Consider the following 22,685-nt stretch of genomic DNA (forward strand, 5'->3'; position numbering starts at 1 on the left):
GAGGATGGAGCTGTCAAGGAAGAGAGAGCGAGAGGAAGACCAAAGAAAAGGTTGATGGATGTTGTCAGGGAGTTAGAGAGGAGGATGCTCGAGATAGGCTTAGATGGAAAAAGATGACGCGCTGTGGCGACCCCGTACGGGACAAGCCGAAAGGAAAAGAAGAAGGTGAAGAGAAATAGTGGAGAAATGGTAGAAATTGGACTGCTGCATCCGTGATAGGCCCGGACGATAAGGTGTGCTGAGAAATAGGACAACGGCGCTACTTTTGAGTTACTCCTGACTTTGTGTACATGAAAAGTTAAAACGTTGTATTCTTACCACTGGCACACCCGAGGTGATGAGGTACGCTCCTTGAGCTCCAAATGTGCGGAAATGCAAAAGGATCTTTTTCAACAAAATGTAAAACACGACATAGTTAGGCTTTGGAGAAGCACTTGACATATAAAAAAAAAAAATACTGTGTATATATATTTATGTAAAACAACAACACTCACCGTATTCAAAGAAGACAATAAACCGATACCATAAAAGCACGGCGATGTCCCAACAAGGTCTGGCAAATTTCGGACAAATTCGGAAGTTTCATCAGCCACGATAAAGGTTGGCGCAAAAGCACGGAGTTCCACCAGGTTTTCAAAAATGAACGTCATCAAGTCAGAGCCAGTCACATTGCCAAAGACCAAGGTAAATACTTCCTCATCAACGAATCCCTGTTCACGGTACAAAAAGCAGTCATCGATACTTTGCGGCTTTTTCTGGTTGAACGCACGATACGTGTGACGGTACTCACATATGCAGCGGTGTAAGTCTCGGCATAGTAGTTGACGGGACATTCGGTCAAATCGAAAAGTTGTGCCAATTGAGATGTCGCGCCTGCGGAGATTCACGTAAAAGCATATTTTGACAGACAAACACATCTGTGTGGCATGGAGAAAAGCAACTTGTGACATCTTTCATGAGTTATTCCAGTCAAGAACCTCCGGTACGGGGGCGGACCCAAATGCAGGACTTTGAGGGAGAGGCATAATGTTCAATGTGGTTTATTCCACAAACTGTGTCATACACGGCGTAGCAGTCCGACAAGGCAGAGGTGCAGAAACGCTTGGCGGGTTATTTGTCTCTACGTGCCCTGCAATTGGCTAGCAACCAGTTCAGGCCTCAGGCCTGTACCCCGCCTCCTCCCTGAAGATATCTGGTAGGGATCGCAAAAAAACGCTTACTTTCATAACCGGTTTTAACCGAACAGCTGTAGCAAAAAAAAAAAACGATTAACCGGTTTTAAAACCGGTACCATTGCGGTGTTTACATAATTCACCCGCGGGACCTCGAGTTGGGGTGCGGGGTTCCGCACGGACTGTTTTTGTTGTTGCTCTTCCGGAGTGACGAGTTCACAGAGTTCCCCCTGTTAGGCGAGTCGTGTTTTGATGTCTGCCAAGAAAACAAGTTTTGTTCCTGTGTCCGACACTCCGCCTCCGACTCCTTTTCTCCGGCGCTACACCATCGATCGTTAATTTACTCCGCGGTAATGGGGTAGTTTGTATACAATATTGACAACGCACTCGTGTAAGTTAAATTTCATGTTATTTTTTTTGGTAAAAATGTTTTAATGTTGACATTCTTCTTTTGGACTTTCAGAGAGGGCATGAAAGTATACCGAGCGTTTCCTCGATGCCATGTTTGATGTTTCTTTGATTAAACTGAATGTTCTTTTGAGTGCAACTTTACTCTTAACAGCCAAACTCGAAAAAAGTGGAAATGATGTTGGAAAAAATAGCGCAATGTGGAATACCGGAACCGGAAGAAATTTGAAAATTTCAACCGATTTCGAAAGTCCGATTACGGTTTTGGTTTCCAAAACCGGTTATAACCGGTTATTTGTAACCGGTTGCGATCCCTAATAGCTGGGGCTAGGCTCCAGCACTCCCGTGACCCTTGTGAGGATAAGCGGCCCAGAAAACTGATGGATGTTTCCGTTACACCTGTGCTTTTATGAGACGCGATAAAGACGACACCTGCGCACGCGTGGTGCAAAATGGCGGCGGTTACCTGGCAGCAGGCTGAGGGCGGCCGTGACCACGAGGAGGAGGAGCATGTCGGGCACAACCAGTCGGTTGGATGGGACCTGGAAGATGCATCGGGGATTTTAGACCTGACAGCCACAAGTTTTCCTTGATTCTATTGTGAAGTTGTCAACGGGGTTGTGGGGATCGCCGCTAACGGCGGTACGAGAAACTGTCGCCGGTGGAGCTTTGATCCACAGGTGTCTGTGTCCATTGGGCCCAAAAATCCAGCTAAGAATTTAGATGGAGAGGTTCCGGGTGTGCGTAGATAAAGGCCAATTTTTCTCATTTTTATTTTTTAGCATGATCATTTCCGCCCCACTCCTGCCTTGCAGAGAAGCCCCGAATACTAACCAATAATCGGTGACGGTGATTTTAGGTCTCATCATTATTTTTGCTGTAACTATACACTTGATGCGTAACACAATTGCCTGCAGTACAGTGCGGTACACATTCATGGACATGTAGGACTCATATTTTGCCATTTTTCCACCGTGCCAACCTGAAGTCATGCTGCTGAAAAGATATATCATCTTAGCTCGTTTTAGTTATAGGGGGGGGGGGGGGATGACCCGCTAACCAATTGCCACCCTGCCCCCTGTTTGTGCCACCCTTACACACAACAAACACCCTTACATAATTACATTCACCGCTGCCGTCTGAGTCCGCTTAAAAAATGGCCACATTTCAGCCTACAAGAACTCCAGTTGGAACCTCTGCTGTTTAACGAGAGTCAGCAAAATTCTTTCAAAAAAAGTGCAAAATTTCTTGGTGCTGAACTTGCCTTCATGTCTTTTGCACAAAAAAAAAAAATAAGGGTACATGAAAGTGATTTTGTTACACACTGCCTGAATTTGCACATTCCTTTTACATTTTATCTACTGCATTTGTCGGTCTCACGTATTCAGAATTTTCTCACCAGTTACTTTGGACCGAATAGGTACTTACTCTTACTTGACTAATTATTTGAAGAAGTACTTTTGACTTTTCCTTCAGTCCTGATATTCTAACGTATCAGTACCCTTATTTGAGTCAATTTTTTGTTTTTTTTTTTGGGATTCCACCTACCTCTGAATCTTAGCGAAGATCCTTTTACAATTCTTTTGACACTGGTCCACTTTTTATGAAACCGGCGATGTGATCCGGACAGTCCACCCCGCAGCCTTCCACAAACTTTCAACGTCAAAACGGGGCAAGCGCAAATGCAACCAGAGCATCGAGCGACAGCAACGACTGCGGTGCGGTGAGAGTTCGTCCAAACTCTCTCAGACAACAAAGAACAACTTCGGCAACTAACTTGTAAAATTACATTCCTGAAAAACCAGAACAGTGTGATGATGATTGGCATACTGTAGCTCGATTGTCACAGATCAACTAATACGTGACTAGTTAACATTCTTCTTGACAGTCAAAGTGTTCTTTCCTTGTGCTTTCCGTAGAGTGCTCCTGCGGTCACCCCGAAAAACCGTTCCAAGAAAGGAAAAACCAGAGGAGCCCAGAAGTAAGAGATTTCTTTCCAATTGCAAATCTTACGGCTAGGTGCTGTAAATACAATCGCCTTCACTAAGTATTGTTCCGGCACAAGCAAATGAGACTCATTTACCGCATATTCATTTATGTGACGCTTCCTTCATTCAGTAGACACGTAGTACGCAGTTCGATCTGGGAATCTAGAGGGTGGGATCCACGCGCGTCGGTTTCAAAGTGCAGCCGTCATTCACAGTTAGGAAATTGAAAATTTGGTACCCTTACGCTTTGGAACAGTCCACATACGACAATTGAAAAGCAAGTGCTCATTCAAATACTATTTAAGAAAACATTACTCAATACGGAAGCGTATTTCTGGCACACACTTTCTTCTTCTTTTCCTTTCGGCTTGTCCCGTTCGGGGTCGCCACAGCGCGTCATCTTTTGCCATCTTAGCCTATCTCCTGCATCTTCCTCTCTAACCCCAACTGCCCTCATGTCCTCCCTCACCACATCCATCAACCTTTTCTTTTGGTCTTCCTCTCGCTCTCTCTTCCTTGACAGCTCCATCCTCGCCACCCTTCTACCAATATACTCACTCTCTCTCTCTCGCCTCTGGACATGTCCAAACCATCAAAGTCTGCTCTCTCGAATCTTGTCTCCTGTTGCCCTTCATCCTAGCAGACACTCTTCTGTCACATAACACACCTTTCGCCAGCTGTTCCAACCTGCTTGGACCCGTTTCTTCACTTCCTGACCACACTCTCCATTGCTCTGTATTGTTGACCCCAAGTATTTGAAGTCGTCCACCCTCGCCATCTCTTCTCCCTGTAGCCTCACTCTTCCCCCTCCACTTTTCTCATTCACGCACATATATTCTGTTTTACTTCGGCTAATCTTCATTCCTCTCCTTTCCAGTGCATGTCTCCATCTTTCCAATTGTTCCTCTGCGTGCTCCCTGATTTCACTGCATATGACAATATCATCTGCGAACATCATGGTCCAAGGGGATTCCAGTCTAACCTCATCTGTCAGCCTATCCATTACCGCAGCAAACAGGAAGGGGCTCAGAGGGGATCCCTGATGCAGTCCCACCTCTCCCTTAAATTCTTCTGTCACACCTACGGTGCACCTCGCCATTGTTCTGCTGCCGTCATACATGTCCTGTACTATTTTAACATACTTCTCTGCCACACCAGACTTGCGCATGCAGTACCACAGTTCCTCTCTTGGTACTCTGTCATAGGCTTTCTCTAGATCCACAAAGACACAATGTAGCTCCTTCTGACCTTCTCTGTACTTTTCCACGAGCATCCTCAAGGCAAATAATGCATCTGTGGCACACACACACACACACAAAAAACAAACAAACAAAAAAAACCATACAGTAGTACTAACAAAACAGATTATTTTTCTGTGACGTCCTGCAATTATGATTTACAATTAATGAAACAAAGTCCTGCAATTATGATTTGCAATGAATTTGCTTTTAAAAGAGTTACTTGTCTTTGTGGAAATCTTGCATTCAGAACCGAATGCAAAAACAGAGATAAGATAAGACAGACTGGTCAGACTGGTTTATTGCTCAAGTTTTAAGTCGCTGTACTGTTACTACTACTGTGCACAAGAAGTATATCAAGCTGTCTAACTGATGCGATATTGAAAATACACACATCACATATACCGTAATTCCTGGCTTGCAGAGCGCACCTGGTTACAAGCGTCAGTACACAGAAAGAGTTTTAACGCTAGCGCCGCGCTCGCGTTAAACTCTTTCTGTGTCCCGGGGCTTATAACTAGTGCTAATGCTCGTGTCGTGCTAACGCTAGTGTTGTGCTAACCCTGGCGCCGCATCACCGCATAAACCGCAGGGTTGAAAGTGTGTTGAAAAAAGTCGCAGCTTGTTGGCCGGAAATGACGGCATGTTGTACATTACAGATAGGGTGACGGCACGGTGGGTCGGCTGGAAAAGCTTTGGCCTCACAGTTCTGAGGTCTCGGGTTCAATCCCGGACCCACCTGTGTGGAGTTTCCATGTTCTCCCCGTGCCTGCGTGGGTTTTCTTCGGGCGCTCCGGTTTCCTCCCACATCCCAAAAAGCATCCAACATTAATTGGACACTCTAAATTGCCCCTAGGTGTGATTGTGAGTGCCACCGTTTGTCTTTATGTGCCCTGCGATTGGCTAGCAACTGGTTTCGGGTGTACCCTGCCTCCTGCTCATTGGCAAGTGGGATAGGCTCCAACACTCCCCGCGACCCTTGTGAGGATAAGCGGGGAAACTAAGAACAACTCTTTTACTACTCTACTTTTGGCTTGTTCGTATCTTTTATCAGCAAAATTAGTCAAGTCCAGCCTTGCGGGCCTTTAAGAAGACTCATCTTTATTGTCGTGACGATACATGCGCACGAAATTTGTTCTCTGCGTTTTACCCATCACACACACAAACTTGTTAGCGGAACACACTGGAGCAGCTGAAGGATCCGGGGGAGCAGTTCGGGGTATCGGCGCCCTGCTCAGGGACGCCACAGCAGTGAGTCCCGAGGACGGTGCAGTCGCGGTCTTAAACTGGGGTGACCCACGGTGGCAGGGGATGATCTTAACCGTTGGGGCACGACTTGTGTTTTATTAGTTCATTGTATTGATTTTTGGTTTGAAAGAGAGCCACAATAACTGTTGTCTTCCGTCTTTCTTCGTTTAGCCTGCTGTTGATTTGATTTGTTGATTTGCGTGGCTGCAAAATACGACATTCCAAAAAAAAAATCCCCCGAAATTATTGCTTTTATGCTGTAGATCAAAGGCAAATGACAATGACATTTCCAAAAAAATTCTGACATTTGGTTTCTTTCTCTCTTTTTTTCTTGACAGACAATGTAAATATTTCCTCTTCTTTCATGTCAACACGTAGATAAAAACAATCCTTCGTACGTCAACATTGTACATCTTCAACAGGTTCAAATCAAACTGGAAAAAGGCTACCAAGGTATTACATCACCAACATGAACATTTTGGGGGGGGGGGGGGGACAAAACTCATTTCATATGCTGATTGATGATCATCCATCCATCCATTTTCTTTGTCGCTTATCCTCACGAGGGTCAGTGGGAGTGCTGGAGCCTATCCCAGCTGTCAACGGGCAGGAGGCGGGGTACACCCTGAACTGGTCGCCAGCCAATCGCAGGGCACAAAGAGACAGTCACACTCACAATCACACCTATGGGCAATTTAGAGTGTTAAATTAATGTTGGATGTTTTTTTTTGGGGATGTGGGAGGAAACCGGAGCGCTCGGAGGAAGCACACGCAGGCACGGGGCGAACATGCAAACTCCACACAGGGAGAACTGGGATTGAACCCGGGACCTCAGAACCGTGAGGCCAACGCTTTTCCACCGTGCCGCCTGCTGACGATGATGATCAATGAAATTATTTTTTTTCAGCCCCTCCGTGCAGCCTGATAATCAAACCGCCCAGGTTTAAAGGTGGCACAAATGTTGACACAAAATGACACAACAGCAATACTAATATGTTCACGTGGTCTCAATAAAACAACGAAAAGGACAGAATACATTCTGAATGGATTGACTCATTAATAAAGGATAAATCTGTTTTCGTTTTTAACATTCTGGCAACATTTATGCAAATGACTTGAAGCGCTTTCCCCGACACGCCAACAATCTCTTAACGTGTTTCCATATTTCTTTCATCTTCACTCCGTAAATGATCGGGTTGAGCAGAGGATTGTACGCCGCGATTTGCAGATTGATCGCCAGCCGCACAATTTTCGGAAGATCCGAGTCCAGTTGCGCTGCGATGACGTGGAAGCCGCACAGACAGGAGAAACTGATTAAAACCATCAGGTGGGGCAGGCACGTCTCCGCCGCTTTCTTCCGGACTTCTCCGCGGCTGAAATAGGCCACGCTGAGTATCTTCACGTACGTGAAGAGGATGAACAGCACCGGGATGAGAGTAATGTTTGTCAGAATAACCAAACGCCACACGTTGAGGAATCGGGGAACCACGCAGTACAGTTTTACAATTGTATTGTTGCAAAAAAAATCCCCGACGGTGAAGTCGCACAGCTTCACTCTGGAATGCGCGACGGCTGCCACTGACAAATGCAAGGCGGGGAAAAGCCAAGCCAAAGCCAAGAAGACGGCGACCCTGCTCGTGCCCATCGTAGCGGCGTAGTGCAGGGGCCTGCAGATGGACACGTAGCGGTCGTAAGCCATGGCCGACAGCAGCAGGAAATCAGAACCGCCGAAAGTGTAGAAGAAAAGGAACTGAAGCAGACAGCTGACGCGAGTGACGCTCTGCTCGTGAGACAGGACGTCCGCGAAGAGCTTGGGGTAGAGCGACGTGCTGAACAAAAGCGAGTTGAGGGACAAAGCGGCGATGAAAACATACATGGGCTCGTGAAGGTTCCTGTGGATCCACACCACGCAAATGATGGTGCAGTTAGAGCAGAGGATGAGAACGTAAAGGATCAGCAGGAGCACAAAGTATACATATCTGTACTCGTCCACGCCGACGTAGCCACCGAGAACGATGAGGGCGTGCGTTTGCGTTCATCGTGTGCGCGACGCACGCCGCCGGTCAAGAGTCGGAGGAGCGTCGAGTCTTTTTATGGCGGCCGCGCAGCCTCCGCGGGTCTCGTTACGGGCCGCTGTCATGTCAACAAACTCCTCCAAGACTTCGTCTTTGTGTTTTTCGTCACGCGTTTGGCAAAGTTACTTTTCTCAAGTGTCTCCCGGCAAGCCGAACCCCCATTGAAGGCCGATTTTAGGGTACCTGAAACTCCCTTAAAATATTCTTCGTCTCCCCCAACTCATTTGGTGTTTGTTTATATTTAGAAAAAAAAAAAAAAAAAATCCCGCACCCGGACAAGATTTCCCCAGGATTTAATCTGCGCTGGAAGTCACCCAATGAACCGTTTTCGAAAATTACTAACCATATCTATCTCATCTCAGTGCATGAGCCCTGCAAAGTGAATAATTTAGGAATTCGGTTTTACGAGTTTGAAAATGAGGCGACACGGTGGATCGGCTGTTAAAGCTCGATGTGGAAGCGTATTGCTGCCACACACACACACACACACACAAAAAACCCAAATCCTCACAGTAGTACTAACAAAACAGATTATTTTTCTGTGAAGTCCAAATAATGAAATGAAGTCCTGCGATTATGATTTGCAATTAATTTGCTTTTAAAAGAGTTACTTGTCTTTGTGGAAATCTTGCATTCAGAAGCGAAGAGAAAACAGAACAGAGATAAGACAAGACAAACTGGTCAGACTGGTTTATTGCTCAAGTGTTAAGTCACTGTACTGTTACTACTACTGGGCACAAGAAGTATATCAAGCTGTCTAACTGATGCGATATTGAAAATATACGCATCACATATACCGTAATTCCCGGCCTACGCTAGTGTCGTCCTAACGCGAGTGTCATGACAACGGTAGCGGCGCATCACCGCATAAACCGCAGGGTTGAAAGCGTGTGAAAACATCTGTTGGCCAGAAATTACGGTATGTTGTATATCACAGATATGGTGACGGCACGGTGGCCCAGCTGGAGAAGCTTTGGCCTCACAGTTATGATGGTGTCCGGTTCAATCCCGGACCCACCTGTGTGGAGTTTGCATGTTCTCCCCGTGCCTGCGTGGCGTTTTCTCCGGTTTCCTCCCACATCCCCAAAACATGCAACATTAATTGGACACTCTAAATTTCCCCTAGGTGTGATTGTGAGTGCCGCTGTTTGTCTCGATGTGACCTGCGATTGGCCGGCGACCAGTTCAGGGTGTACCCGGTTAGGCTCCACGCTCCCATGTCCATTGTGAGGATAAGTGGCTGAGAAACTTTTTATCGTTTTTGGGAAGTAATATTGGCTCTGTAGTCTTCTCCTATGCGATTGGCTGGCAACCAGTTCAGGGTGTACCCGGTTAGGCTCCACGCTCCCATGTCCATTGTGAGGATAAGTGGCTGAGAAACTTTTTATTGTTTTTGGGAAGTAATATTGGCTCTGTAGTCTTCTCCTATGCGATTGGCTGGCAACCAGTTCAGGGTGTACCCCGCCTCCTGCCCGTCGACAGCTGGAATAGACTCCAGCACTCCCCACGACCCTCGTGAGGATAAGCGGCTGAGAAGATGGATGGCTGGAAATGGGCAAAGATTGAGAACTATGGAGTACTCGGTTTTGGAGAGACAGCATCAACTGTTTTTCGTTATTTCGGTTTTGCTGGTTTGTTGGGTGTGTCTAAAACTGCCCAGTGAGGCACTTTCGAGTCGGGAATTTGCCGCTTCTCGGCGTTCCCCCGGTTAAGCGGTTATGCAGCAGAGTCGTGAGGCACTTTTAGCTAGCAAGCAATGACAACACCCCGAAAATGCACCTCCTCTTTAGATTTTCGCTGGGATGGCCGCTTTAGAGTGCCTCGTTGTCAGCCATGAGTGCATGCGCATCACAAAGAGGAGACGGGGGCCGGCGGGGGGGTGGGGGTCCAACATGACAGCCAGGGGGCAGCACTTTCGAGTGCCTTGTTGTCACAACGTTGAAAACCTCTGAAGACGCGGTCAGATATTTTCCAGCCACCGCCACGCGCTTTCAGCCAGTATATTTTTCAACTCCCTTTTCTGAGCCACTTATCCTCAACAAGGGTCGCGGGCGTGCTGGAGCCAATCCCAGCTGTCTTCTGGCAGGAGACAGGGTATACCTCTGGTGTCAAACTCAAGGCCCGGGGGCCAGATCCGGCCCGCCGCATAATTTTATGTGGCCCGCAAAGGTAAATCATCTGCATCAACTACCATGATTTTTGCTCAAATCTCTACCAAAATTTCAAAATGGTCACATCATAAATAATAACATTGAGCTATTACAAGTATTTTTGTGTTACCAGACAACAATAGTTTGGAAAACCCGTTACTCTTGATTTCTGATTCCAAAACTTTCATATGTAAATATGATGAGGCGGTGAAAGATTTTTATGGTTTCACAGTCATAACGGCCTTCTGAGTGAAGCGTACGTAGAAAAATGAGTTTGACACCCCTGGGGTAGACCCTGAACCGGTCGCCAGCCAAATCGCAGGGCGCATAGAAAGGAACGACCATTCGCATTCGCAGTCGGACCCAAGGGCTACTTAGAATGTCCAATTAATGCACGTTTTCGGAATGTGGGAGGAAAGCGGAGTTCCTGGAGAAAACCCACACAGGCACCGGGAGAACTCGCAAACCCCACACGGGCCAGGGCCCGGATTTGAACCCCGGTCCCTCAGAACTCTTGAGACCAACGTTCTAACCAGTTGCGGTGCTCACCGGTGCTGCCATTTTGTGAATCGTTCCGCCTCGATTATTGATACATGAAAAGAGCTGAAATTGTAGCTAAAATGACAAAATCTGGCAAAGATCCTCACCCGTGGGAAGTTTTCTTCCCTTTGATCGACAGGGTGGACACAAATGGCCTCCATCCAGCCCACAGGGCTAATTAGGAGGGAAAACAGTGATGCAAGGATAGCGTCAAAACAAGGTCAGCCTCAGGGGGCCGCTAGTCGTGAGCCAGCGGTCGCAGTGATGCCGTCTTGGGAGGTTGTTTCTGACAAATAAGTCGATTCTCTGGGCGACAGCGGCACAGTATCATCTTTAGCAAATAACAGTAGCCGTGGGCTTGATCCCCGGCGCGTTGTTTGTTAGCAACGGTAATGGCGTCAATCAGGGACAGCGGGGCCTTGTCTGAAGGCCTAAACACGACGAGAAGCACCGAGCTACAGTTACAAAGTAGATTCTAATGTTTGTTCCATTGTCCAATTGAATTTCTATGTGTCTGTATCTTGGTTTGTGTGCCGCGATAGAGCTGCTCTCCCATTGGTTACCGCCTTAGCATCTTCCTGGCATCCCATTGGCTAGGAGGCACGTCAGTCTTTACCCGTGATGCTTTTCGTCTCCCTTGGACACTCGACTGTCACTGAATCGCGCTAGCGCACCTTGTTAAAACTACAACTTTTTCCTGAGTTTTTCATTTGTTTTTTGCACAGTTTATTGATTTTTCTTCACTGTGAGCCCCAAGAAACTTGAGTGGAATTCCGTGGTGTGCGTGCGTACACTCGTATGTACATTTTCTCTCGGTTGTCAAACGTTTGCCTCCTCCTCCGTCCCCGACGATGGCTTTTGCTTGTCACTCGTAGTCGTCCAATGGCAAAAAGAAATGAACATCCATCCATTTTTTTAGCCGCTTATCCTCACAAGGGTCGCGAGGAGTGCTGTAGCCTATCCCAGCTGTCAACGGGCAGGAGGCGGGGTACACCCTGAACTGGTCGCTGGCCAATCGCAGGGCTCATTGAGACAAACAGCCGCAGTCACAATCACACCGAGGGGCAATTTAGAGTGTCTTCTACATCTCTGGCCGACATTTGCTAATTTGTGACGTGATTTGTTTGAACAAAGCACGTAAGATATTTTTTTCCTTTTTAAAGTTCCATCCATCCATTTTCTTTTGCTGCTTATCCTCACAAGGGTCGCGGGGAGTGCTGTAGCCTATCCCAGCTGTCAAGGGGCAGGAGGCGGGGTACACCCTGAACCGGTCGCCGGCCAATCGCAGGTCACATCGAGACAAACAGCTGCACTCACAATCACACCTACGGGCAATTCAGAGCACCCAATTGATGTTGGATGCTTTTGGGATGTGGGAGGAAACCGGAGTGCCCGGAGAAAACCCACGCAGGGACAGGCGGGGAGAACATGCAAACTCCACACCGGCGGGTCTGGGATTGGACCCGCGACCTCAGAACTGAGGCCAACGCTTTTAACCAACTGATCCACCGTGCCGCCGCATTATTATTATTATTGGACGGTAGTTTTCCACACACAAAAAAAAAAAAATTCACCCAAGTTTCAATTTTTAAATAGACAAATTTATATGAATTTTCTTTTTGAAGTAGTTTCACAGCTCGTGCACATACCGAGCTTTTTTTGGGGGTAGAGTTACACACCCGGGCACACATTTATCTGGTTTCACCGTTACAATAAGTCCCCCCCCCCCCCGCCAAGGCACACCATGACGACCGTCGGCCCTGTGACGAAAACCCGACTGACAGCCCTGCTTCCGAAGCGCCGGTCCGAGGAACGTTTGACCCCGCCGCACGTGACAGACAGGTGGCGCCGCACAATCTCGCGAATACCACGAAGACGAAGCCTTGGAGGAGTTTGTTGACATGACAGCGGCTCGTAATGAGTTCCGTGGAGGGCGAAGCGCCCGTCATAAAAGACTTGACGCGCCTCCGACTCTTGACCGGAGTGGGCGTCGTGCGCATGAAGCGTCAACACACGAATGGAACGCGATGAACGCAACGCAGGTCCTGATCCGTCTCGGTGGCTACGTAGATGTGGACAAGTACAGATACGTATACTTTGTGTTCTTGCTGATACTCTACGTTCTCATCCTCTGCTCGAACTGCACCATCATTTGCGTGGTGTGGATCCACAGGAACCTTCACGAGCCCATGTATATTTTCATCGCAGCTTTGTCCCTCAACTCGCTTTTGTTCAGCACCGCCATCTACCCCAAACTCTTCGTGGACGTTTTGTCTCAAAGCCAAACCGTTTCTCGCGCAGCTTGTATGTCGCAGTATTTAATCTTTTATTCGCTGGCAGGTTCCGACTTCTTGCTGTTGTCGGCCATGGCTTACGACAGGTACGTGTCCATCTGCGAGCCCCTGCAATACGCAAGCACCATGGGGACCAGCCGGGTCGCCGCCTTCTTGGCCTTGGCCTGGTTCGTGCCCGCCTGCCACGTGTTGGTGGCGACCGTCATCAGCGCCGAGCAGCGGATGTGTCACTTTCTGCTCGCGGGGATCTTTTGTAACAATTCCATCCAGAAACTTTTCTGCGCGACGCCGAGGTTCCTCACCGTGTGGGGCTTGCTCGTTCTGACGAATATTACTCTCATCCCTGTGGTGTTTATCGTCTTCACGTACGTCAAGATATTCGCCGTGGCCTACCGCAGCTGCGGAGAAGTCCGGAAAAAAGCGGCGGAGACGTGCCTGCCCCACCTGATGGTTCTAATCAGCTTCTCGTGTCTGTGCGGCTTCGACGTCATCGTAGCGCGACTGGAGTCCGATCTCTCCAAAACCGTGCGATTGATCATGAGTCTGCAAATCGTGGTGTACAATCCTCTGTTCAACCCAATCTTATATGGAGTGAAGATGAAAGAAATATGGAAACACATCATGCGACTGCTGCAGCTGTGTGGAAAATGTGACGTGAAAGTGCATGCGCTCAAGTCGTAGGCGGCGCTCGAGTACTATTTTGTTTATTTCTCGATGTCCCCGCGACCCCTGTGAGGATAAGCGGCAAAGAAAAATGGTTGGATGGATAGTTCTCCGTGTGAAATTGTAATGATTTGTCGTTGATGTTTTATTTTGTTTGCCTATCTTTCTTGAAAGCTTCAAGAGTTGAATAAACAGCATTGAGGATCATCGACTGAACAACGTGGTTTTTCATTTTTCATTTGTTGCATTTATGTTTTTGCTCCAGGAAAGATGTTGTTTTTTTTTTTTTTTTTTTAGTGTCCGAAAGTTATTTACGCAAATATACGGCGGAGAAGTACAAAGGGTCTGTTATACATGGTATCCCATCTCCATCTCATTTTACTCATGTACAGGGACAATAAAAAGGCCCATTTTATATGTATATATATATATAAAATATACAATTACATAGACTATGCATCGGTAGAGAGTTCCCACTCCACAGGTTTTTATTTGGTGGTCCTTGGCACTGAAAATACGAAAGAACTTTTATATAATCCATCACACAAAATGCGTTATCATGTAAGCAACACGTTTTCATTTTTGTTCTAAGAAATTGCACACTAAGAAGAGTATTTGTCAAAGGCCTTAGTCTTATTTTAAAAAAAAAAATCAAATATTGTAATAGTAATACTTCTAAAAAGGGATCACAGTGATCTCTCTGTGTCTCTTTTTGATATATAAAATATGTGCGCGGGATAGTATATTAAAGCTACGGATGCCATGCACAACGTGGGTAATTTCCTGACGTCATTGCATTGTGTCATGGTGGCTTTGTGTCGCTCCCTCATCTTGCTTTGACGCAACACCCGGAAGCAATTGCAAATAAATAATAACTTGAGTAATTATTTGCGACCATAAACAAAACATTTGCCGGCGGGGACGCCCTTCTGCCTGTTTCCGGGCGGAAAGGAACGCAATCATTTATTTATTTTAATTGGCGGAAGCGAGTTTCCTACCGAGTGGATAGAAAGGGGGAAAAAAGAATTTAAGTTGTTTTTTTTTTGTTGTTGTATTGTGGGAATCAAAACCACTAGGCTCGTTTTTTTCATTTGCTTTTTTGTTTTTAGATCGCAAGCATTATTTGTTTATTGTTCTTATCGGCCCGTCATTCAAGTTGACAACAAATTCACATCCTGTAAATATGAAAATGAAGAGTAAAATGTCTAAAATTCAAATTCAAAGTATACCATAATGAAAAACCTAAAATTAAAAAAATCATTACACTGTGCGTAAAAAAAATATAGCCTTCTCATTGTTAATAAATATAAATTTGACTTAAAATAATCAAACGTCTCACTGAGCGTGACGTCACGACGGTACATACCACTCCACAATACAGAGAGGGACCGCAAAGCAATCCACCTTTTATAGTGGGTACATTTTGGAACTGTAAGTAAACAACAGTGTGTAAAACGGTTCAAAATACGTAGAAATGTCACAGGATCTTAGTAAATGATCAAGAATGGTGAAAAAATGCTGATAAATCCTCAAGTGCGCCAAACTAATCCCCACATCCCTCCGAGCAAATGGCGGATGTGAGAAGAGAGGCGCCACATCTGAACTCGTCGGAAAACAAACACGCTCGCTTGACTTGCTTCGCAAAACCGCCGACAGCCGCAAATCAATCGACAAGGTCCAAAGTTTCACCATGGCCGCAAAGAAAAAGCGGACGCCCAACGTGCAGAACGACAGCTGGGTCGTCATTGCTGCAGGTGACTTCAAGCTAGTTTAGCGCGGCGCCATTACTTGACGCTAGCTGTTGTCGAGCACTGCACCTTTCGGTTATTATTTCATACTTTATGCTTTATGGCAGCATTGACATTAGACGTGTAACTTTCACATTGGCCTGACTTTGCCTCCAGGTTCCGTCATAGACGAACAGAGGAAAGACAGTGAGCCGACTTTTGTGAGACTGCGGAACCCAGCTACAGGTACAACCTCCCGTCCACCGGAAACTGTGATCTCGCGATACCTTGTGCATCCACTGACCTAAAAAAAGAAGACTGGAAAGTGCATACACATCTCGCGATAAGTCGACGCCATCTTGGTACTCCCAAAACGAGTGGAGGACATGCTTTACAGGTTGGATTATGGCGGGTTTTTTTTCTAAAGTTTGGTAATGTATAATTGGTCGTATGAGCTTGACATTTTTTTTCAGTTCTGGTAACATAAAGGATTTTTACATCGATTTGTTAGGCCAAAAAAGGCGAAGTGCAAAGAAAAGACAACACCGTGACTACCAAGAAATCTTGCATATTACCTAGGGCCTGATTTCCATGACATGTTAACTTTTCCTAAGATACCATCACAACATAGCAAAAAACTAAGCATTTCTTGTCATAAAAACATTCCATTTTGAGTCAATCTGTGCGATATATTTTTGGCAATAAGGACTCGCAATGCATGTAAATACATGCTAAACGTATTGTTCATTCGTTGTCTCTGCGACGTCCTATTTCAGACAGAAAGTTGAGACTTGTTTCCTCACATTTGAAAATCAAATTCAATTTGCAGAGTTTTGCATTCCGAAATACATCAGAAATTTCACAGGAAATGTGTTTTCTCGCTTATCCACTGATGAAGTTTGGGAAAATATTGACATCGCTTCTTCGCGAAAAACCGTCGCCCTATAAAGGTCAACAGTGAACAACAACGACCGTAAACAAAACTTTGTTCATGTGAATTAAGCTCATCAGAAAATAAAAAGACAAAAAAAAAACTTTACAAACAAACTTTAACAGTGTAAATCTTTCTAGCTTGTGGAATGTTTTCTCACAGGCACGAAACTGGCGGTTAACAAAGTTAATTGCTGTTGCTGCACAGGTCGACATGGTTGTTTTGGGAGTATCAAGATGGCGGACGGCGACTTCAGTTTAAGTGGCCAATGAGCCATCCAGTCTGTTTTTTTTTTTTTTATATTTTTTTTTAGATCAGTGGTTGGATCCAGAAGCGGAAGTTTGAATGCAAACTGCTGACTGAAGTATTGGTAATGTTATTATATTGCAATAATGACAGTTTTCTATTTATGCGCGGGAAATACTTTCCATACGAATATTTGTTATTATGTCATTATGAATTTACTCATGCATTAGCATAGATAGGTTTACGGTATTATGGTGGGCCTGTTAAAAATTAATCTATTGCTCTTTACAGAAAATTAAAAATGCACCGCAATGTTAATAACAGTAAAAATACGTGTTTATCTAATTATACTTACTAAGGGTAAGTTACATGTGTTTATGAAAGTAAAAATCTCAACTAAAGTAGCTTTTGATTTCCCTGTAAGTGTATTTCTTGGTCTTGTTCCTGCAGACGCCGCCTCCCTGTACATGCTGAGCAGCGGCAGTGACGACGGCGACTTGCGGCTTTACGAGGTCAAAGCCTTCGAAGAAGACTTCCGCTCTTGGTTCGTTGGCCAAAAAGTCCATAGAGGTAAACGTTTCGACTGAGTTTGATAAAAAACTGTTCACGATTATGTATTCAGTGTCAGTGTTCAGTCTCCTGTTAATCAACTGCACCTATTTTTTTTTTTTTAACAGATGGGAGGCTTCTTTTTGTCACACCAATGGATCCCCTTTTTCTCATTTTGCCCTACTTGATCAAATCTGGAAAAGAAGTAAGCGTTTCATTTTAATTGGGATTTATGCGATGAGTATTATTGAGGCTGACGGTCGATCCCCAATGACAGAAACCGATCTGCTCATAAGATGAAGCAGTGTCGATTTTAACCCATTCGTGGGCAGCGTCCCATTTTTGGGACATCATGATTTTCACGCATTATATCCTTCAGTGCATCATAATATTTAAGTGTTTTAATCTGAAGCCATAATTTGGGAAAGGGAGAGGATAACTCATGGGTGAAAGTTAGCATGGATTTATTTCCCTTTCCTTCCTGACCCAACATGGCTGCCTCAAGTTATCATATAACTTAACCATAAATGAAAAAGAAGTTTCCTTGATTGTGGTCTGTTAGGAGACTTTTTTTCTCAATAAGGCAAAAAATTGTCACCCTGCCCATGAATGGGTAAAAAAAAAAACGTGTTTACTTGATATACTTTTGTCCTGTATGAAGAGTATGAACAGGTATGCAATGCAATTCTCAAGAAAAGACAGAATAAAACGCCCTAAATGCTTCACCCACATATTCTCATTAGACATAATATTAATAAACATCCATTCATTGCATCTTAGATTTTTCAAGTATTCCACAAAATCCACTCTTTAAGTTTGTTTTCTCGGTCAGGACAAGTTCCAACCGGCAGCTCAAATGGTGATGGATGAAGAGTTCCCGGCATGCAGCAGGCTGCTGAGCTGCACGCGTTCGTTGTCCTCCATGTATCACATCGCTGATGAAAAAGGTAAGAACGGGGACGAGAATTTTCCGCGGAGTTTTTTTCAGCTGAAAATGTCATTTTTGTGAAACGTGTAAATCCGTTGAGAATCGCATTGCTGCCTCTTTACGGCGTTGCTATCTGTTTGCATTAAAATTGGTGTTCATATTAACGACACTATTCCGATTTCCGGCATTTTTTTTTTTTTGACCCCCTAACGGGACAAGCCGAAAGGAAAAGAAAAAGAAGATTCCGATTTCCAGCAGAATTTTGTCGGTATTTTCACTCTGATGTTAACATTTCATAGAGAGGCATTCTGTTTACTACGACATAGTTATAACTTATAGACATACATACGCGTATGTTATCAAGCGGTCTGCACGTTTGCAAGTATGGCGAAAATCTTGGAGCGAAAAAATGAAGATCGTTCCAGGGAAATTGATTAAAAACCACGGGGTAAAAAAAAAACAAACTGTTTCAGAAGCGCACGGCTTGAAAAATGCGTAACCGTGCAGATAGAAACGAAAACGGTATCAAGACGTCTAACCGAGCACATACATAAAGTGGACGTTCCCGGCAAGGTGCTGCGCGCTCTGTGTTCCGATATGATTAATTATGGAAACCGAGGAGAACAAACTTTTTATGGAGCATATCCAAACCAGGAAACACAAAGGTAAGTTGGACGTAAATTTCTTGTTAAGTGGAGCAGCCTATTTGATACAAATTGCACTCAGTCGACATTTTTATGTCTGAAGTTTGGCAAAATTATTTTGGTTGTTTGGACTCGTATTTTAAGTTTTCAAAATGTTATGATTGCTTTGTAATTACACGGTTAGAAGTAACCAGAGGTCACCATTTAACCGTGTGTGTTTATACAAAAATTTTTGTGCCAAAGGCAGACATTTTCTGTGTTTTTCCAAATTGGTCATTCTCATCCCTGTAAGAAACTAATATGCTCAAAGTCAGTCATATTTAAAATTTGAGACTTTACTTTTTTCGTTTTCCTTTTAGAGGTGGGAAGCCTCAAGTTTCACCGATACAGTCAAGAAAAAACAATGGCCTGGTTAAAGAAGAAGGTTGGTCATTTTATCCTCAAAAGAGTCTATCGTTAGATATGGATTGCTGATGATTTTGCATTTTTATTATTCACGTCACCGTAGGTGGAAAAAACAGCACTCGTGCTCAGGAAGAAGAACATCTCTGTCGGGGAGGGAGTTAAATCCTCCACGTATGTCCGAGCCAAGACGGAGTCGGACTCAAGCGAGGGTAACGTTCTTTTGATAAAGTTACGTTGAACAGTGGACCCTCAGGTTCAATAAAAAAAAAAAAAATATGATATAATAATGTGAGGGATTCAGGAAATGTTGTCAGAGGAATTGTGAGCTAGCAACATTATTTTTTTCTTTGATTTTGTTGAAGTGTCACTGCAGAAATTTGCAGAGCCACGAAAAATTTCACCCAACTCTTTGCGAGGTCCAAATTATTCCGTTAGCTCGTTTGACATCTGTGCATTTCGTCGATTGAACGCAAAAGATGATAAAAGGTCATAATGTTTGCGAAACGTTCCGATCGGATTTTCACGCGTGCTTGTGACCTAGCAAGATTATATTAAAAGAAAAATATTGGAAGGCGACTTAATAATAAAGATTTTATATGGGACACATTCATGCTGAAAAACTGTTGTTGAAATTACTTGCTATGGGAACAAAAAATCTGAACTCACTGGAGGCCATGTTCTTGTAATACTCTCACAGTATCAATAGATGGCAGCGGTGGCACACTTTATATATCACCGAGCATTGATCACCTGTTAGATCTTGATCTATGAATGCAATTCTAATCATCTTGCTTGATTACTTCTACATTTCAGAGGACTATCTTTCCTACGCCCACGGTCTAATATCGGACTACATCAGAAAAGATATGAGCGGGGACCTCCGTCAACACCTGCGGTACGTTAGCGGCCACAGACGCAACTTTTTTTTTTTTTTTGTTTTGTTGGTGCCAAGTCACTATGAATATGTATTTAGAAGCGGGGGGGGGGGCTGTCTTGTCATTATGCAGGTTACCAGAGATCACAAGTCCAAAGGAGAGCGAACCACCTTTAAAGGTATATTTTGCAATTTCAGGCAAAAAAAGCCGCAGGTATCTATCTGTCTATCTGTCTGTCTGTCTGTCTGTCTGTCTGCCTGCCTGCCTGCCTGCCTGCCTGCCTGCCTGCCTGTGTACGTAATATAGTTTCTAGAGAAAATGAATTTGGGTTTTTGGTTTGCCGTTAGCTATAATTCTCATAATTATACATGGACTGTGTATTTAAAAAAAAAAAAAAAAAGGAAATCTTTCACTGTGTGTGCAGTGCATCACTCTAGTATGAGTTCCAGTTTTTGAATTTGAATACCAAACTAAATGAGGTTTTCGACAGTATTCTAATTGACTGGCATGCACCTGTACTCCATCGACGCCGTAAAAACCGTACGACGCATTTATCTCCTCGTTTTCCAGAAGCGGAAACTTTCCGACAAGCCGGTGGAGCCGGGAGAAGACTATACAAAATTCAACAGCGGGGACTTTGCTCGCAAAGTGAGTGTCGGCGATCGGTCGTCATCATTGACTGCGGTTCTTGTCGTCTTACTTTCAAGAGGTTTTCTCCTCACTCAACCTTGAGAGTTTATTGTTTGCGTTTGTTTGAACCCAAGGTCAGCGTGTATGTTCAGTGTTGGTTTTTTTTTCTTTTCTTTTTTCTTCATCACTTTGCAGCCCCCCAAGAAGATGACGGCCGCGCAGAAGAGCCTGGCAAAGGTGGACAAGAGCGGCATGAAGACAATGTCGTCCTTTTTCAGCCCCAAAGTGAAAGCGGAAAAGAAGTGATGGTTTGTCCACTTTGTGCTCGCTTGTGTACACGCCGCCTTTTTGTAATAAAGCAAAGAAAAACATTTTCCCGAGGCGCCTTCACCCGTTCACCTCAGGTCAAAGTCAAGGTCCGGCGGTTCCCAGCCAACTTTATAACCATATTTGTTATTTAAAAACACACTTAAAGGTAGATTTTGCAGTATTAAAAACAACACTTTTTGTCATTGGGGTTAAGACTGTATGACCCGACAGTAGAACAGTATTAAAATTCTTTTGAAAACAATCAGTGCTCTCTGGCACCATGTAATGCCTTTCATTTGTTTTGAATTATTATTTTACAACTTGGCAGGAACAGTCTTATCAAATACTAAAGCGACAGATTGCATGACCAAATAGATGATCATTTACTGGCACATGTGGGGGATGTTACCCACCAGCCTTGCTTCCCTTACACTCAGCACCTTCTCAGTTTTTATTTCGTCGAATATTTTGCATCCTTGGCATGCACACGTGTTAGTGAGCTGGGAGCTTTCTATCGGCAGAAACTCAAAACATTTACGTCAGGTTACATTCAAATCTCACTGACAGTTTGAAATCTGTTGCTATTAAGCACCCGTGTGCAAACACTCAATTTTAGACACTGTTCTCGTCGAAATTTGATGGTAATTCTCCTGATACGTAGTCATCCAAGTGTTAATTTGTTGCTAATCCGAAGCCTATCGCTAACCAGAACAGCAGCACCATGGAATCTATTTATCCATCCATTCGATATCCGACCGCTTATCCTCACAAGGGTCGCGGGATGCCTATCCCAGCTATCTTTGGGCAGGAGGCGGGGTTTCACCCTGAACTGGTTGCCAGCCAATCGCAGGGGACAGAAATAAACAACCAGTTACAGTCAGAATCACACCTAGGGGCAATTTAGACTTTGCAATTAATACACCTACGGCACAGGCAAGGCCGGGATTTGAACCCCTGTCCGAGGACAGGGTATTGTAGTTTTATCCTGTTACAAGGGTGACGGAATCCTCACAAGTCCGTTTAGTGTGGGAGTGGTTTAGGTTTTTATGCCCGTGGGGAAAACCGACCCCTTTACTGCTGCCCTTAGTACTACTAGTCTCGTTTAATTTCATTTTTTTCCCATCCCTCACTCAAAGATGTTTTGTATCCATCCGTCGAATACTTAATTATTCTTTGGGCTTTATTAGCGTTTAAATTCCCAATGCTAAGAACACAACGCAACCCTGAATGGAAGGTTTGGAAATATTCACCAGTTTAGATAAAAGTTTACAAGGATGATCAGACTTTTATACATGTACACTTTTCCCTCGACAAAAAATAATAACAATAACCTGAGCCGGTTTCCAAGTGGAGGCGCCTTGAACTCTTTCGGTGAAGCAGACGACAGACGAGACTTAAAACGTCTTCTTGCCGGTGGAGCTATTGTTGCTCTTGCCTTTGATGCCTTTCAAATTGTACTCGCTTTAAGTCCCGTCATAACTTATTTATTTCTCCTTTAAAAAAAAAAAACAACAACTTTTGAACAAGAAGAGTTGCTGAATGGGGAGGGGAAAAAAAATCAATTTTAATATCATTGACGTGCTCATCTGCTTTGCAGTCTGCTGACATCATAACAAAAACTGTCAGGGAGGTTTTTAATCATCTCCGCCAAGCGCACGGCAGCGG

The 22,685-nt window shown here is 44.6% G+C and overlaps 4 protein-coding genes across 8 annotated transcripts in view; 2 read left to right on the plus strand and 2 right to left on the minus strand.

Annotated features, from left to right (window-relative positions):
* Nucleotides 1-13,974, plus strand: part of LOC133512732 (olfactory receptor 52E2-like) — a 27,200-nt gene extending 13,226 nt beyond the window's left edge. For all 4 annotated transcript variants that reach the window (XM_061842666.1, XM_061842667.1, XM_061842668.1 and 1 more), the window contains exons 3-4: nucleotides 3,500-3,561; nucleotides 13,160-13,974. In XM_061842666.1, coding sequence (XP_061698650.1) covers nucleotides 3,500-3,561; nucleotides 13,160-13,794 — 697 coding nt within the window. In that variant the 3' untranslated portion in view covers nucleotides 13,795-13,974. The remainder of the gene's footprint in view (nucleotides 1-3,499; nucleotides 3,562-13,159) is intronic.
* Nucleotides 1-22,680, minus strand: part of LOC133512739 (uncharacterized) — a 27,332-nt gene extending 4,652 nt beyond the window's left edge. The window contains exons 1-5 of one of the 2 annotated variants that reach the window (XM_061842673.1): nucleotides 22,352-22,680; nucleotides 2,047-2,122; nucleotides 791-873; nucleotides 495-710; nucleotides 319-384 (exon numbers count right to left, since the gene is read on the minus strand). In XM_061842673.1, the coding sequence (XP_061698657.1) occupies nucleotides 319-384; nucleotides 495-710; nucleotides 791-873; nucleotides 2,047-2,092 (411 nt within the window). In that variant the 5' untranslated portion in view covers nucleotides 2,093-2,122; nucleotides 22,352-22,680. Of the gene's footprint in view, nucleotides 1-318; nucleotides 385-494; nucleotides 711-790; nucleotides 874-2,046; nucleotides 2,123-3,128; nucleotides 3,316-22,351 lie in introns of those variants that run through there. The other variant, XM_061842674.1, reaches the window with a different exon arrangement.
* On the minus strand, nucleotides 6,605-8,086 carry LOC133512472 (olfactory receptor 6N2-like; the record flags this gene model as incomplete). Its single annotated transcript, XM_061842149.1, has 1 exon — nucleotides 6,605-8,086. A coding segment is annotated over one exon (930 nt), but the record flags the coding sequence as incomplete, so codon positions are not given.
* On the plus strand, nucleotides 15,109-21,082 carry rnaseh2b (ribonuclease H2, subunit B). Its single transcript, XM_061842669.1, has 11 exons — nucleotides 15,109-15,530; nucleotides 15,681-15,749; nucleotides 17,131-17,250; nucleotides 17,358-17,434; nucleotides 18,062-18,176; nucleotides 19,161-19,225; nucleotides 19,310-19,415; nucleotides 20,020-20,101; nucleotides 20,214-20,259; nucleotides 20,652-20,729; nucleotides 20,907-21,082. The coding sequence occupies exons 1-11, from the start codon at nucleotides 15,467-15,469 to the stop codon at nucleotides 21,015-21,017; spliced, it is 933 nt and encodes a 310-aa protein (XP_061698653.1). The 5' UTR covers nucleotides 15,109-15,466; the 3' UTR covers nucleotides 21,018-21,082.
* Nucleotides 22,681-22,685: the final 5 nt, after the last annotated feature.

Source organism: Syngnathoides biaculeatus, chromosome 14 (genome assembly GCF_019802595.1).
Source record: "Syngnathoides biaculeatus isolate LvHL_M chromosome 14, ASM1980259v1, whole genome shotgun sequence".
Classification (NCBI taxonomy): Eukaryota; Metazoa; Chordata; class Actinopteri; order Syngnathiformes; family Syngnathidae; genus Syngnathoides; species Syngnathoides biaculeatus.